The 15,156-nt window shown below is 53.9% G+C and overlaps 2 protein-coding genes across 5 annotated transcripts in view; one reads left to right on the top strand and one right to left on the bottom strand.

Moving 5' to 3' along the window:
- Positions 1-7,040, top strand: part of ARHGEF40 (Rho guanine nucleotide exchange factor 40) — a 20,438-nt gene extending 13,398 nt beyond the window's left edge. Inside the window, exons 16-23 of one of the 2 annotated variants that reach the window (XM_023230396.1) lie at positions 293-508; positions 1,208-1,378; positions 2,130-2,307; positions 3,784-3,888; positions 4,103-4,246; positions 4,751-4,881; positions 5,622-5,668; positions 5,806-7,040. In XM_023230396.1, the coding sequence (XP_023086164.1) occupies positions 293-508; positions 1,208-1,378; positions 2,130-2,307; positions 3,784-3,888; positions 4,103-4,246; positions 4,751-4,881; positions 5,622-5,663 (987 nt within the window). In that variant the 3' untranslated portion in view covers positions 5,664-5,668; positions 5,806-7,040. The remainder of the gene's footprint in view (positions 1-292; positions 509-1,207; positions 1,379-2,129; positions 2,308-3,783; positions 3,889-4,102; positions 4,247-4,750; positions 4,882-5,621; positions 5,669-5,805) is intronic. The other variant, XM_023230397.2, reaches the window with a different exon arrangement.
- Positions 6,845-15,156, bottom strand: part of ZNF219 (zinc finger protein 219) — a 14,877-nt gene continuing 6,565 nt past the window's right edge. Inside the window, exons 1-5 of one of the 3 annotated variants that reach the window (XM_026446947.1) lie at positions 15,103-15,144; positions 10,387-10,475; positions 8,665-10,096; positions 8,204-8,335; positions 6,868-7,932 (exon numbers count right to left, since the gene is read on the bottom strand). In XM_026446947.1, coding sequence (XP_026302732.1) covers positions 7,328-7,932; positions 8,204-8,335; positions 8,665-10,096; positions 10,387-10,392 — 2,175 coding nt within the window. In that variant the 5' untranslated portion in view covers positions 10,393-10,475; positions 15,103-15,144 and the 3' untranslated portion in view covers positions 6,868-7,327. Of the gene's footprint in view, positions 7,933-8,203; positions 8,336-8,664; positions 10,097-10,386; positions 10,476-15,102; positions 15,145-15,156 lie in introns of those variants that run through there. The other 2 variants (XM_023230399.1, XM_023230398.2) reach the window with 2 other exon arrangements.

Here is a 15,156-nt window from a genome sequence, read left to right as displayed (position 1 = left end):
ATCTCAGGAGAAAAAAAAAAAAAAAGTTCAAAGCCAGAGAGTACAGGAGATTACTATTTTGATTCTTGTTCCATTTCCCTTCAAGATATAGATGATGATTGCTGGCCTGCAGGCCCCCACCTGCTTTCTTTCCAGGTGGAAGGGTTTTGCCTTACTTTAGGGAGCATCTGGGCTTCATCTATACCCAAAAGCCTAGGGTATCACCCACCTACCCCCCACCCCCTGAGCTTGGCCCCCAGAGGCTCCAGCTCCAGCCCTCCCCTCATCCCTGTCTGTGTCCTCCTCAACCTAGGGCTCCATGGAGGCTGGACCTTACCTGCCCCGGGCCCTGCAGCAGCCTCTGGAACAGCTGGCTCGGTATGGGCGGCTCCTGGAGGAGCTCCTGAGGGAAGCTGGGCCTGAGCTGAGTTCTGAGCGCCAGGCCCTTGGGGCTGCTGTACAGCTGCTCCGGGAACAAGAGGCCCGTGGCAGAGACCTGCTGGCTGTGGAGGCGGTGCGTGGCTGTGAGGTGAGGCCCTGGCTCCAGTCACTGCTGCTCAGACAGCCCAGCCCTGGCCTCAGAAGCCATGTAGGTTGGTGACAGGAGAACCAGGCTCCAGGTCAGAGGGCCCCAGGCTTTAATTTCTAACCAGCTGGGTGGCCTTGATTGAGTCACTGAACTTCACTGGGCCTCACTTTCCTCATTTGTAAATAAAGAAGCTATGTCCTCCGAACATCCCAAGTTCCTACATCCGCCTTGTACTCTCCCGTTCCTTTCCTAGTTATCTTTCCCCACCTGCCCTATACTTCCTCCTGCACCTCAACACTCAACACATACCTTATCTCGTCTACCTAGTCTTTTTCCAGCCCTGAGGTTCCAAAACATGTTGGAATCCTATATCCTCCTCTGGAATAGACCTATTTCCCTTTCAGTTCTTTGCTGATTCTCTTCCTGGATCCCCAGCATGCAAAGGCTTCCCCACAGGCGGCTATAAACCCTACTATGCAGTGCACCTTGCCATCTTCAGAAACAGAGCTGTGCTGCTCAGCTGGGTGTGCTGTGCATGGTGACCAGTGGATGGACTCTAGGCTGAGGGCTTCCCTGACTTCCTGACCCTGCCTGAGAACCAGTGCGTTAGGCCCCTTGACCTATAAATCTATTTTTGCTCCCTGTAAAATACAAACAAAGGGCCCCTGGGCCAACCACCTTTGCTTTTCCTTTCTCCAGATAGATCTGAAGGAGCAGGGACAGCTCTTGCATCGAGACCCCTTCACTGTCATCTGTGGCCGAAAGAAGTGCCTTCGCCATGTCTTTCTCTTTGAGCATCTCCTCCTGTTCAGCAAGCTCAAGGGCCCTGAAGGAGGGTCAGAGATGTTTGTTTACAAGCAGGCCTTTAAGGTACAATTCCTGGAGTGAGTGGTGGAGGTGACAGAAAGTCATTCTCTTCTTGAGAACTCAGGATGTTCTGGAAATTCAACCCCAACACAGGTTGAGAATCTGCATCATCTAGAATAGGCTTTGGCTCGTAATCGACCATCAAGTTAGGGTGTCAGGGGATGCTGGAAGTCCCTGTCATTGGTCTACTTCATGACGTTTTCCTTATCATTCATGCAGAAGCCTTAGGAGGCATTCCAAACCAGACTGGAAGAGGAACTTTCCCACTAAGGACACACATGCCTTTGGAATTAGGGCTGGTTCCTAGGGCATGAGGAGAAAGCACACTATACTTTGACTAAAGAATCCAAGAAGAGGCAGGCCTTGCTTTAGGGAAACAGCCTTGATATCCAGATAAGCATTTATAGCAACCTATGGTCCTGGATCAGGCAGTGTGGAGTGGATTCTAAGGGTTTCTAGACTTTGTACCCCCTGCATGAGTATAGCACAGAGGAAAAGGCCTGGGTCCAATTCCAGCTCTAATAAGCTATGAGAAGCCTTTGTGCAAGTTGCTTCATGTTTCTGGCCTCATTTCCCCTTCTGTAAATTACGGTTGTTGTGAAGACTAAATGTAGAGCACTTGGCACATGATAGGTGTTGAGCAAACGTTTACTGAACATCTATCAGATGCCAGGCTAAGCCCAGTGCTTGCCATGTGGCGCCACCCAGCCAGGACTTGCTCTGTCTTCACCCACTGCCCTCTGCTCTTCCTCAGACTGCTGACATGGGGCTGACAGAAAACATCGGGGACAGCGGACTCTGCTTCGAGTTGTGGTTTCGGCGGCGGCGTGCACGAGAGGCATATACTCTGCAGGCAACCTCACCAGAGATCAAACTCAAGTGGACAAGTTCTATTGCCCAGCTGCTGTGGAGACAGGCAGCCCACAACAAGGGTACTGGGCAGAGCTGAGGAACAGGGTGCTTGGAGTCAGGGTTATAGCAGGAAGTTTTCTGGAGAGTATGTGGACTGCTTGGGAAGACAGTTTATAGGATGAAGAAAGAATGGCTTATAAGAAAGATTCAAGATTTGGCTTGAGAGAATTACTGAGGTAGAAATAAGCCTAAGATATACCAAAAAGAAAAAGAAAGCTGGCAAATTTCAAGGAAGCAAGAGCAAGTAGGGATCAGGTGCAGTGACTCACGCCTGTAATCCCAGTGCATTTTGAGAGACCAAAGTGGGAGGATTGCTTGAGGCCAGGTGTTCAAGACCAGCCTGGGGACATAGCGAGACCCCGTTTCTACAAAAAAGTTTAAAATTAACTGGGCATGGTGGTGTGCACCTATAGTCCTAGCTATTTGAGGGGTGAGGTAGGAGGATCACTTGAGCCCAAATGTTCAAGGGTACAATGAGCTATGATGGTGCCACTGCACTGGAGCCTGAGTGACAGAGCAAGACTCTGTCTTTAAAGGATTAAAAAAAAATTTTTTTTAATAAAGCAAATGGCTGGAAAAAGAAGGTGAGAAACCACTCACTTGGATTTAAGAACTGCTGCTACTTGCTGTGTGACCTGGACTAGTTTTGTTTTTTTGTTAGTTTTGTTTTTATTTTTGACTTTTTGCTGGGTTTTACCCTGGTTTTAATTTTCTGAACTTCATTCTGCTCATCTGAAAAAATGAAATAGCAATGTCTTCATCTTAGTGTAATAGGGATAATTAAGTAAGGTGAAATATATGGAAGCACTTTCTAAACTGTAAAAGTATGTAAAAATGTGAGGGTTTTTTTGTTTTGTTTTGCTTTTTTTTTTTGCTCTTTTATTTATTTATTTATTTATTTATTTTTTGAGACAGAGTCTCTCTCTGTCGCCCGGGCTGGAGTGCAGTGGCCGGATCTCAGCTCACTGCAAGCTCCGCCTCCCGGGTTCACGCCATTCTCCTGCCTCAGCCTCCGGAGTAGCTGGGACTACAGGCGCCCGCCACCTCGCCCGGCTAGTTTTTTTGTATTTTTAGTAGAGACGGGGTTTCACCGGGTTAGCCAGGATGGTCTCGATCTCCTGACCTCATGATCCGCCCGTCTCGGCCTCCCAAAGTGCTGGGATTACAGGCTTGAGCCACCGCGCCCGGCCTTTTTTTTGCTCTTAATACCCAAGATGCAGAGTAGAAATCAGGCAGCTGGGAGGCTGAATGGGCAGGATGCAACATACTGGAGAGAAGAGCCAGATATCTGAGGAGGAAGTCACACCATCATTGCCATCCATGTTGTGACAGTCAACAGGAGGAGTAAAAAGAGACACGAGAGGAATGAAAGGGAGGAATGAGGGTTGGAAAGGAGCAAAACAAAAACAAAAACAAACCACAAAAGTAAACCATGACGTGCTAGGGCTAGAGAGAAGGGCAGGAAGAAGTTGGTAACAAGTGTCCCTATTCCCCAGAGCTCCGAGTGCAGCAGATGGTGTCCATGGGCATTGGGAATAAACCCTTCCTGGACATCAAAGCCCTTGGGGAGCGGACGCTGAGTGCCCTGCTCACTGGAAGAGGTGAGGGCCAGGGTGCTGGGGGGTGGCCCCCAGGAGTGAAGACCTTGACAATGAGGATACAAAGGGGAGGTGTGGTGGAAAGTCAGGAAGGGCATCTCGTTCCCAAATCAGTGGGACTGGCTGGGAGGCCCTCTGTGAGACTGAGGGTCATTCCAGGGAGCCAAAAGGGCTTTCCCACACCAGCACCCCACCCCCCACTCCCCACTCTCTGCAGCCGCCCGCACCCGGGCCTCCGTGGCCGTGTCATCCTTTGAGCATGCCGGCCCCTCCCTTCCCGGCCTTTCGCCGGGAGCCTGCTCCCTGCCTGCCCGCGTCGAGGAGGAGGCCTGGGATCTGGACGTCAAGCAAATTTCCCTGGGTGAGGCACCTCTCAAGGGGTGGCTCCCAACAGCTCGGTCATGGTGGTGATGTTCAGGCTGCTTGCTGCTGAGCAATTCCTTTTTCTAGCCAAGTAGCCCAGTTGCCATGACAACTATGTACAGCTTCCCCACTGCTAAAAGAACCTTCCGTCTGGTTGCTAGGGTGATGCTTACAACAGCCTGTTGCTAAGAAGCACTTCCTCTGTACCTCTCTCTCTAGCCCTCCTTGGGTTTCTATGGAAACTGCCTCAGCTTCCTGTTGTACCCTCTTGGTTCACCACGGCAATCCTTATAGTTTCCTGTCGCTTCTTCCCTGGTTGCTCTAATGATGCTGCTGGCAATTTCCTGCCTCTTGGTAGGGGGTTCCCTTGCAACTGGATCGCTATGGTGACTTACAGCTTCCTGTTGCTATGGAGCTTTTTCTTCCCTGATGGAGCAGCTTGGTTGCTTAAGGTAATCTGGAGGGATTCTATACTCTGCTCTCACCCTAGCTTCCCCTTCAGCCCCAGAAACACTTGACTCTTCTGGAGATGTGTCCCCAGGACCAAGAAACAGTCCCAGCCTGCAACCCCCCCACCCTGGGAGCAGCACTCCCACCCTGGCCAGTCGAGGGATCTTAGGGCTATCCCGGCAGGTAAGTTCCTACAATGAGGCTGGGAACGAGGTGATCTCTTTGGCTGCTTTCTGGGTGGGCTTTTCTGATCTTTCAACCCCAGGGGGGTTGGGGGAAAACTGTGAACCTGTGCTCCTATCTGAGGCTACAGACTGGATTTATTATCTTGTCTACCTTTCTCCTCTCCCCGGGACCTGGCTAAGAGGCATCAAGGTCACAGGTTAAAAGGGATCTTAAATAAGGAGTATAGTGCTGGGGCGGATGGAAAGGGGAGAATGCCAGTGGCCTGGCTTGAACTTGGATTAAAATGGCAAAACTCAGGCCAGGTGAGGTGGCTCATACCTGTAATCCCAGACTTTCAGAGGCTCAGCTGAGAGGATCACTTAAGCCTAGGAGTTCAAGACCAGCCTGGGCAACATAGTGAGACCCAATCTCTACAAAAAAAGAAAAAAAAGTTTTAATTAGCTGAACTTTTGAGGGGTGCACACCTATAGTCCCAGCTACTCAGGAGGCTGAAGCAGGAGGATCTCTTGAGCCCAGGAGGTTGAGACTTCAGTGAGCCACATTTGTATGACTGCACTCCAACCTGGGTGACAGTGAGCACCTGTCTCTAAAAAAATAAAAGTAAATAGCAAAATTCAAGGACTTTGGGTAGGAAAGAGAGACGAATTGACAGGCTTGTGGGGAGGGATGGAGGGAAAGAAAGCGAGAGAAAGACAAGAAATATGTCCCTAAATTCACTGTAGTTTCTCTCCCCCCAGAGCCATGCTCGAGCCCTGAGCGACCCCACCACGCCTCTGTGACCTGGGTGAGTCAGCATCCCCAATTTCTACCACATCCAACACTCCTTCCATCTTGCATGTGCCTTCCTTCCTGTCCCCAGCTACTCGGGAGTCTGCTTCTTCCCTCTCCCAACTCATCTCCCTCTTCTCTCCTGGCTTCTAGAGAAGATCCAGAACTTGCCTGCAGCTTCTCCTCTCAGCACACTTTGGGCTGGGATGGCAGTGGGGCATAATGGAGCACTGGGCGATCACTGAATTTCTTCCCTCTGCTTCCTGGACACAGAGGAGGTCTAAGGACCAGAGTATTGCCCTGCCATCACTATCTCTAGTCCCCCTAGCTTGGTGCCTTCTCCTGCAGGAGCCAGAGCAGCCACATTGCTTGCCTTCATACCCTGGAGGTGGGGAAGTTACCCCTCTTCCAGTGCTTTCCCATCCTGGGCCACTGTATCCAGGACATCACTCCCATGCCAGCCCTCCCTGGCAGCCCATGTTCTCCTCTTTTCTCACCCCTTGACTTTCCCTGAGAAGAATCATCTGTGCCAGGTCAACTGGAGTTCCCGGTGACTCCATTCTGAGGTGTCACAAGAAATGAAGCTATGCAAACTATATAATAGGAGGGTGCAACAGGGAACTGTAGACTTTATATATGTAATTACTGTTATTATAATACTATTGTTATATTAAATGTATTTACTCACACTTTGCCTCCAAGGAGCTAGAGTAGTCCTCTGGATTAAGGTGATAAATAACTTGAGCACTTTCCCTCAACCAGCCCTTAACTAGAACACAGAAAATAAAACCAAGACTGGAAGGTCCCCTGTACCCTTCCCAGGCCCAGAGCTGACTATGTGTGAGCCTGGGAGAATGTGTCTCCTCCACAGTGGCTCCCAGAGGCTCCAGACACTCTCTGAGGCTCCTTCTCCCACACAGCACCTACTCCTTGAGGCTGAACTGGTCACAGACAAATGGGGATCCAGCACCGTCCAGCAGTTCTCAAAATGAGGCCCTCAGGCCACAGTGTGTGAGAACGTGATTGGCTATTTGTTAAATGCTAATTCTTGGACCCCATCAGAGCTGCTGCATTGAAACCTGGGGGTGAAATCCAATATTCTGCATCTCTTGTCAAACTCTTTGGGTGATAACTAAATATCTGAAGAGGTGATTATTTCCTGACAGAAGGGCCCAAAGAGAGGAGCAGGACATAGGTAGGCAGACAGACACGGGGCCCTGTGCCTCACGACACCTGTTTATTGGGGACACGACTCTGCAACAGGGATGACAGGAATCGTACCAAAAATAGCGACGTCTACAGGGCCCCTGATGGGGCTAGAAGGGTACAGTGCTCCCCACCCTCACCCCTTGTACAAAAATAAACTCTCACGCCTATGGACCAGCAAAGACTGGCAGAGTGGCTCCTCAACAGGGACACAAACCCTCTCTGCCAGCCCAGGGACCCCGTTCTTTGACCCTCACCTCTGCCACTTCTAAGGCACTGTGACTCCCTTGGGCTGGGTGGGTACCGCCAGCCCACCCTCCTACGCCCGCCGCCCCTTCCACCTCTGGTCCGCCTGGGGCTGGGATATGGGTCCCACGCTGCCCCCTGCTGGCTTCTCTACCCAACTACCTCTAGCGCTCCCCCGCTCCGGCGGGGTAAGCTCACTAAGCTAATCGCCCCTGAGGGCTCACTACCGTTCTTGCCCCCCTAGCCCTGCCTCTCCGGGTCTGGACAGCCCGGAGCCCTCCTCCCCTTCCTGCGAAGGACTGGGAGGGGTCTCTCCTGATGGTACTCGGGCATAGGGCGAGGACGCGTCAGCCTGGGGTGGCCGGCGGCCCCTAGCCCGGCGGCTGTGGTGCACTTGAAGGTGCAAGGCCATGAGCTCTGGGGCTCCAGTGGCGAAAGGGCAGAAGAGGCAGCGGTGGAGGGCACCCCCCGGCCCGGCCTCGCCTCCCGGCCCTGCCCGCAAGGACAGGTCCAGGGGCTCGGCCTCACCACCTCGCCCGTTGCGCAGGGTCCTCCCAGGGCTGGCGGGCTTCCGACGGGACCCCGGCCCAGCACCGCTAGAAGGAGGCCGGGGGCTTGAGGCACCCTCCACCCAGGTCGCAGGCTGTGGAGGCGGCTTGGCTCCAGATTGCGGGGCTGAACCCCGCTGGGAAGGAGGCGGTGGTTCCGGGGGTGGCCCAGGGCCGGCCCCGCTCCTCTGCTCCCGGTGGTGGCGCTGTAGGTGATACTTGAGCGAGCCGGACTGGGTGCCCGCGTAGTCGCAGTGCGGACACTTGTAGGGCCGCTCGCCTGGGGAAAGTGGGTGCAATAGGGTAACGGGGTCACGATCACTGCACGCACCCACCCGAATTTCGCCCAATTTAGAGACCTCATTCTCAGAACCAAGAAAGGGCACTGCGTCTCCCACCCACTTCGATTTAATAAAGGAGCATTTCCCAAGTGATCTCATCCAGCCAAACTGAAGGCTTCGGAACAAACTTCACCTCCCGGTGCTTCGGTAGCCCTCGCCTTTCTGCCCGACCCCCAGTCCCCTCTCCACGCCGGAAGCTGCCTCCCTCACCTGTGTGCACTCGCAGATGCACTTTGAGGTGATGTGCTGAGCGGAAAGATTTTCCGCAGAAGGGACAATCCTTGCCGGTGGCACCCCGGCCCCCTTCAGGCCGGGTCCCTCCAACCAACAGCCCATTCTCTTCTGCAACATATATATTAAGAGGAAGTCAGCGGGGGCCTACACCCTGTCCAGGTCCCGCGCACCCACCCCATACCCACCCCACACCCACCCCATGGGGCTGCTTCCCCTAGGAGTCCAGAAGGAAACAAAAGTCTGAGGGGTTAGATTTGTTGTGACTGAAGAGTCAAGTGTTCTCAAATGATGGCAAAGCCTCCAGGAAAAAAAACAAAACAAAAAAACTCAGAAGAAATAAAAGATAAGTTATTTTAAAAAGGAAGCTATGGGGGAGTGGCGGTGTAAAAGTCAGAGGAGGACGCGGCGTACCCGGAGAGCGGAGGGTCCCTACATACCCTGCGTGGTGGTCGATCTTGCCGGGGCCCCAGCAGCAGGGGCAGAGTGCCCCGGTCCCTCAGCCGGGCGCGGATGCAGGGAAGCCAGAGGGCCCAGCGACCTGCCCCGGGCCCAGGTCTCCTCCTCGGCCTCCACCACCTCCTCTTCTTCCTCCGGCTCCTCTGCACGGTGCCGGCGAGCCCGGGCCGGGAGAGCAGAGGACAGCGGGCGGAAGCCTCCGAAGCTGCGGCCGGGCCCGGGCTCAGCACCCTCGCCGTTGGGCCGGCCCTCGCCAGCTCGCAGGCTCAGGTAGCCCAAGAGGCTCGGGGGCTCACGGCGCTCGGCCGGGGTGGGCGCTGGGGCCAGGAGGAGCGCTGGGCCCAACGGCTCATAGGCCAGCAGGCCGAGGTCAGGAGGCTGGGGGGCCCGGGCAGGCCCGGAGCCAGGCCCCGGGGCACGCAGTGGGCCCAGCTTGCTGGCGTGCACCTTCATGTGGTTCTTAAGGAACCAGGGCTCCTTGAAGCAGCGGCCGCACACCGGACACGCATGATCGAAGGAGGCCTTGTGCTTACGCATGTGGCCCTTGAGAAACCAAGACTGTGTAAAGCTCTGGCCGCACACTTGGCAGCGGAACTCCGGAGGTGCTGGGGGCTCCTCGGGAGCGACAGGAGCTGAGGTTGGGGTTGCCTCACGTTCGGGCTCGGGCTCCGGCTCCGGGACTGATCTAGTTTCGGGCTGGAGTGGAGGCTGAGGCTGAGGCTGAGGCTGAGGCTGAGGCTGAGGCGCAGCGGTGGTGGCCGCCAGGGGGCGCTCGGGAGCCCCGTGGGCCATCAGGCTGTGGTGCAGCAGCTCCTCCTCCTGGCTGGAGCCGAAACTGCACAGGCCGCACTTCCAGGGCCTGTGCAGGATGTGCAGGTGGCGTTCGCGCTCCGCCGAGGTGCGAAACTTGCCTTTGCAGTAGGGGCAACGGAAGGCGGACGATGAAGGAGCCTGGGGCCGCGCCAAGCCCTCAGTGGCAGCGGTGGCCTGCATGCCCCCTGAGCTTCGGGCTCTCCCCAGTCGAGCCTCGCGTAGTAGCGCGCGCTCTTCCAACTCCAGCAACAGGCGTGCAGCAGGACTACGTGGGCGCTCGGGCTGGTGTGTGCGCAGGTGCGAGCGCAGCAGAGCCCGCTGCGCCGCGCGGTGGCCGCAGTGTGGGCACTGGAAGGCCTGGGCGCCTGGGTGCGCCCGCAGGTGCAAAGCCAGGATAGAGTTGAACCGGAAGCGCTTCCCGCATACAGGGCAGGGGAAGCGCCGTTCGCCTGCACGACTCTCAGACCAGCTCACCGCTCCCATCCCGGGCGACCCTGCGCTCACGGCTGGCCCGTTGGAGTATCGCTGCAAATCCAGCTCGCCGTCGAAAGCCGGCGGCGACGGCGCTAAGTGGCCGCTCGGGGCGCGGGGACGTGAGCCCTGTGGAGAAAGATCTGCGTAGAGCAAAGGGTGAAGGTAGAGCTGTAAAGGAAGAAAGGCCGTCACCTCGAGGGCCAGGACAACACAAGGGAAGGTGGACTGGGGCCTGAACTAGGAACACACAGTGCTACTCACCTCGGGAAGTTGGGGGTGGGGTGTATGGGAATCGAGATGTCAGGACCAAGGAGTTAACTTCTAATAATGGGAGGTCAAAGAGAGAGAGAGAGGTAGGCAGGAGAAGGAGTATACAGTTGTAGGTACTTGTAGGTTGAAGCCAGAGGTTCACTCACCTCCATGGACCCCCTTCACATTCTTTGGTTCTGGGGAGTGCAGGGAAGAGGAGGAAAAGCTGCTAATGAAGGCAACAGGTGCTGTGGAGCTAAAGCAAGAGAGACAGATTTGGAGGAAAAGATGAGCCCTAGTTTTCAGCAGTAAAGTCACTCCCTACCCCCAGACTCTCAGCACTCTGTATTCCCAAAACCAATCCCTTCTCCCTACTTGCATCTTGAGGCACGAAGGGGCTGCTGTACTCAAAAACTGTACCTCTTGATTTGCCAAGCCTACAAGCCTCCCAGATAATCCAGATTTCTTCCCCAAATTCTACATTTTAAATGCATGGTCCAGAAAAACCACAGCTACCACCCCACCCCCTGGCGGTGGGGAAGACCATCACAGTATGCCCCTCTCCCATGTAGGTTGGGCTATGCAGTGTGGTGAGCAAATGGGGTGGGCTTGCCATGCTCCCCAGTTATCCAAATGGGATCAGTTGCTCTGAGACCCCTAACTGACCAGCCAGCCAAACATCCTTCCAGGTTCCACAGTGCTTCCTTCTGCCCTTACCCTGTCTTTCTGTCTTTCCCCCCTCATTCTCCCTCCCTCCGCCTGGATTCCTGATCCATTCATTTCCATTCATTACAGAGACTCATTCATGCATGGGAGAGAAACACCTCCCAGCAGCAGAGTCTGAAGACAGACAGAGGGGGAGGGGCATGAGGGGGAGGGAGCCAGAGGGAGAGGGAATGAAGAGAGAGTTGGGGGAGGAGTGGAAGTTAAGGGGCACAGCTAGCCTGGGGAAGGGGCTAAAAACTGCAAATACCGTATAGGATTCATCCCCTTGTTTCAAACCTTGGAGCCTGCAGTATGATGGGGCATCTGAGCCCCTTTGTCCAGGGCTGTTCCGAGGCAGGCTTTCCTCCTCTCTGCAGGGGAGAGGCTCCCTCACACAAGAGGAGGATTACACTGGCTCTGAGCTCAAGAGGCTGGAGTGAGGGACGGGGGGCGGGGCTGGGCCATCTGCACAGATAGGGACTCAGCACATGCTCTGAGCAGGAAGGGGTTAAAATTCTCCAGGCTAAAATTCCCTAGGCCTGGGACTTGCAGAGCTCCAGTGCTGGGGAAGGAGATCATTGAGAGGAAGAGGATGGGGGGTGGGGGGTGCTGATCCTAAGCTGCAGAGTTTAGCATGAGGACTTAGAAGAAACCCCAGAATCAAGATTCATGGAAATAGGCCTGGGAGGATGACCAGGAGTCATCTACTCTACCTTTCTGCCTCATATAGAGAATGGTATCTGGTCAAGGCTAAATGAATGTGGGCCTAACCATATTTATTTATTTATTTTTTGTCTAAGAAAGAATATTTGAGATATAAAGAACTTCCTTACAATAGGCATCACGAAACTGAAATGGGTTACTGAGAAAGAAAAAGATGCAAGCATTACTTTGCTTAAGGATCTTTAATAGAAAAGAACTGGGCCAGGAGTCAACCTGCCTGTCAGCAGAGAGAAAAGGCTCTGGAGGTCCAAGGCTTCTTTAATTTTTGACATTTAGTGGATGTGGTAAAACTCCATGAAGGGGCAGGTACCTGTTACATGTGGAATCTGGGCTATAGGATTATTATTAGCAGTTATTATAATTAACAAAGTGTCCTTGTCCAAGGGTCACTAGACAACCTCCACTATCAATATGTGTATTTCTGTAGCTTCAAATTAGGGCACCCACTCTCATCCTCTGGATCCTTTCCTGCGACTAAGAGCCTAGCTAGGCTTATTGAATAGTGCCACAAAAGGTGAATTAGAATAGGACTGAGGGGTACAAGGCTATAGTAGGCCTAGTCTGAACATTGATAACCCTACAACCCTTACTAAATCACTTAACCTCCCAGTTTACTCATCAGTAAAATAAGGGGATTGGACTAATTTATATTGTTAGTCCCTTCCTGCTCAAAAAAAGTTTGTGGTTCTAAGTCATAGAACTCTTTTGGACCCCAGAGAGATGTTAAAACAAATGGTCATCCCTTCAGTACCATGGAGAGTGCAGTGGGCTACCACAGAAGCCACTTGGGCCACCTCAGTACCATAGATAGAGCTATGAGGTGCTAGAGGGGCTCTTTGCCATTTTAGCATCACAGATACAACACAGAAAAGCTAGAGCATTTTTTTTTCGTTCCTATCTGAAAACCATAGAAAAAAACCCAGTGGTACCAGAGGGATTATTTTGGCCTTTTAGATGTCACTGAAAATAGAAAGAGCTAATAGAAAATAGATGTAACTAGAAGAATTTTAATTAGCTATAAGGAGCATCCTGACAGTTACAGTTTGTACATCCTGGAATGAGTTACTGAGGCATCATATTTGGGTCCATCACATTCTGCTGCTCTCCTGGGGATTCCCGGAACATCCTGGTGTACAGCCAATCTGGTATATTCAGAGGAAGCAGATGGTGGAGGCGGGGGGGGGCTGGGAATACTGCATGGTCATAGCTGACTAACCTATGGGCACATACTCTCATTCTGAGAAGATTCTAGGGCTCCTAAAACTGTCTGTAGGATAGCCAGCAAAATCTCATAGGAAGCTGGCCTCATATCCGAGGCAAGAAGAGTGGGAATAGGGCAAAGCTTCCTATCCCAAAACAAAACAACAATAAACCACTTTGCACATAGCAGTTTCCAGAACAGAAATAGAGTGATATACAAGAAGGCCCAAACTGAAGCTGAATTCCCCAGCAGGGAAAGTTTCCCCAGAAGGTGGCCTAAAATCAACAAAACTCACTGAGATACCTTCCTAGGCCCAATCAAGATCTCCTGAATCATCTCCATATCAAACCAGGTTCCAGATACCTGATCCCATGATTTTTGCTCAGTAGGGGAAAGAACTGACAGGGACTGGGATACTATGAACTGCCTTGGAACCGAGGTCATGCATATATAGCCCTGGACAATAATCACAGAGTTTTCTATAGTCAGGCCTTAAACATCATCCTCAAGACTTGGCCAGACAGCAGCACTGACCTACTTTCCACCGGGATTTCCACTGGGAATCAGGGGTTATCTTGCCCTTATTTGGATTCTATAAGGATGAAGGGCCAGGGATAGGTATCAGAAACCTTTCAAAAGCAACAGGCCAATTATCCTTACATGCTGCGGCAGCTGGTAGGGAAGTGGGTGTGAATCACGAAACCTTACTCAGTAGAGAAGGATAGAATGGTTGGTGAAAAGACTTAGAAACAACAAGGACAGGTACATAGAAGTATTTGCTAAATGGAACACAAAGACTGTCCCTCAAGTCTTGTGATTCAAAAGTTTTTAGGATCAAAGTGTAAGGAGTAAGGGTTCAGGACTTCTGGGGTCCAGTTGTAACTGCCTCTGGTCACCTCTAACACGACAGTTTTCCCTCTCGAGAATCCTACACCTCCCGAATCTGCTAATAATTACGATTACCACTGCACTAGATGGGGTTAAAAGGAAAGGGAGCTTGTAGGGCGGTCTACAGTCAAGACTACCTTGATCACACACACACACACCAGTAGTTCACTTTTATGGTCTCCTCTCCATGGCCCTCTGAACCTCACTGCTTAGATAGCTCCTCCAAACCCACTCCACTCTGCAGCTCACCAGCCTTTTTAGACTGAGTTCTTGGTAAAGCCTCCTTCCCTGTGTCCTCACTCTCCTGAGTTGGAGACATGGAACCTCAGCCATGGACTCCAAAGGTACAGCAGGAAGCAAGAGGAAGGCACACCTGCTCACCTGCTGCCATCCCACCATGGGGAATCTTATCCCAGAGGCATGTCCTAACGCAACCCCGATTTTGATTTTGAAAGTTCTGGAGGACCTGGGTTTGGGAACGGGGGGCATGTAGCCAGCCCTAAGTCCCCTTAAGTAGCGCTGACCCTAGAAAAGTCAGTCTTAGCACCCACGTGAGCCTCAGTCCTCAGACTGGGACGTAGGGGTGATCAAGGGAGCCTCTGGGAAAATCCCCCTCCCAGAAATAGATTGCTAAGTAGGGTAGGACCTGCAATCCTGCCCAAGAGGTTTTTCCAGCAGCACCTCAGACCCCTCCCCAGGAAGATAAGCCAGAAGGATGATGGGGGGCAGGGTTGGGAGATCGGGAGGCCAAGGCTCAGCTACCCCCGGCCAGGAGAACAAAAGCTGAGTTACAGCCGCCTCCGCTGCTGCCGCGGGCCGAGCTCTTTGTGACACTTTGTTTGGGACGCAAAGAGGGAAGCACCCCCCATCCTCTCCCCTCCCCCGCCACCCCGTGCTCCCGGAGAGTTTGGGCTCCTTCCCCCTCCCCCACCAGCCCTACCTGGGCCAGGGGTTGGGGGGTGCACATCCACTCAGGCTCGCGGCTCTGCCGCCCCTCACCCCCAGGCCCCTCGCGCCCTGCCTTCGGGCCCCTACAAAGACACCCGCCACCTCCCCCGCCACATCCCCCCCGTTGGCCCTTCCCTTTGGTGTCTGCTCCCCCAGCTCCTGTACCTGGCCCCCCCTCCCTTGGGGCCCCCCAGCTCTCCAGGCTTCCGAGGCCGCCACCCCCACCCCGCCCCCCCAGGAGCTCTGGGCGAAGTTTGCTTGGGGCCGAGCCGGCGCCCCTCCCCCGCCCCCGCCCCCTGCACCTGCTCCGAGCCGGGCGCGCTGAGCGGGCCCCCCCTCCGGGAGGGGGGGAGGGGGCCGGGGGCAGGGGCCGGGTGGCGGACGGGGGGGCCCGGGAGTGGGGGGAGCGGCTACTCACGAGCCCCGGGCGGGCGGCGGCGGAGCGGGCGGCGGCGGCGGCGGCGGCGGCGGG

This window comes from Piliocolobus tephrosceles, chromosome 6 (genome assembly GCF_002776525.5).
Source record: "Piliocolobus tephrosceles isolate RC106 chromosome 6, ASM277652v3, whole genome shotgun sequence".
NCBI classification, from domain to species: Eukaryota; Metazoa; Chordata; class Mammalia; order Primates; family Cercopithecidae; genus Piliocolobus; species Piliocolobus tephrosceles.
Note: the sequence above shows the minus strand (reverse complement) of the source record. Positions and strands in the feature narration are given on the sequence as shown.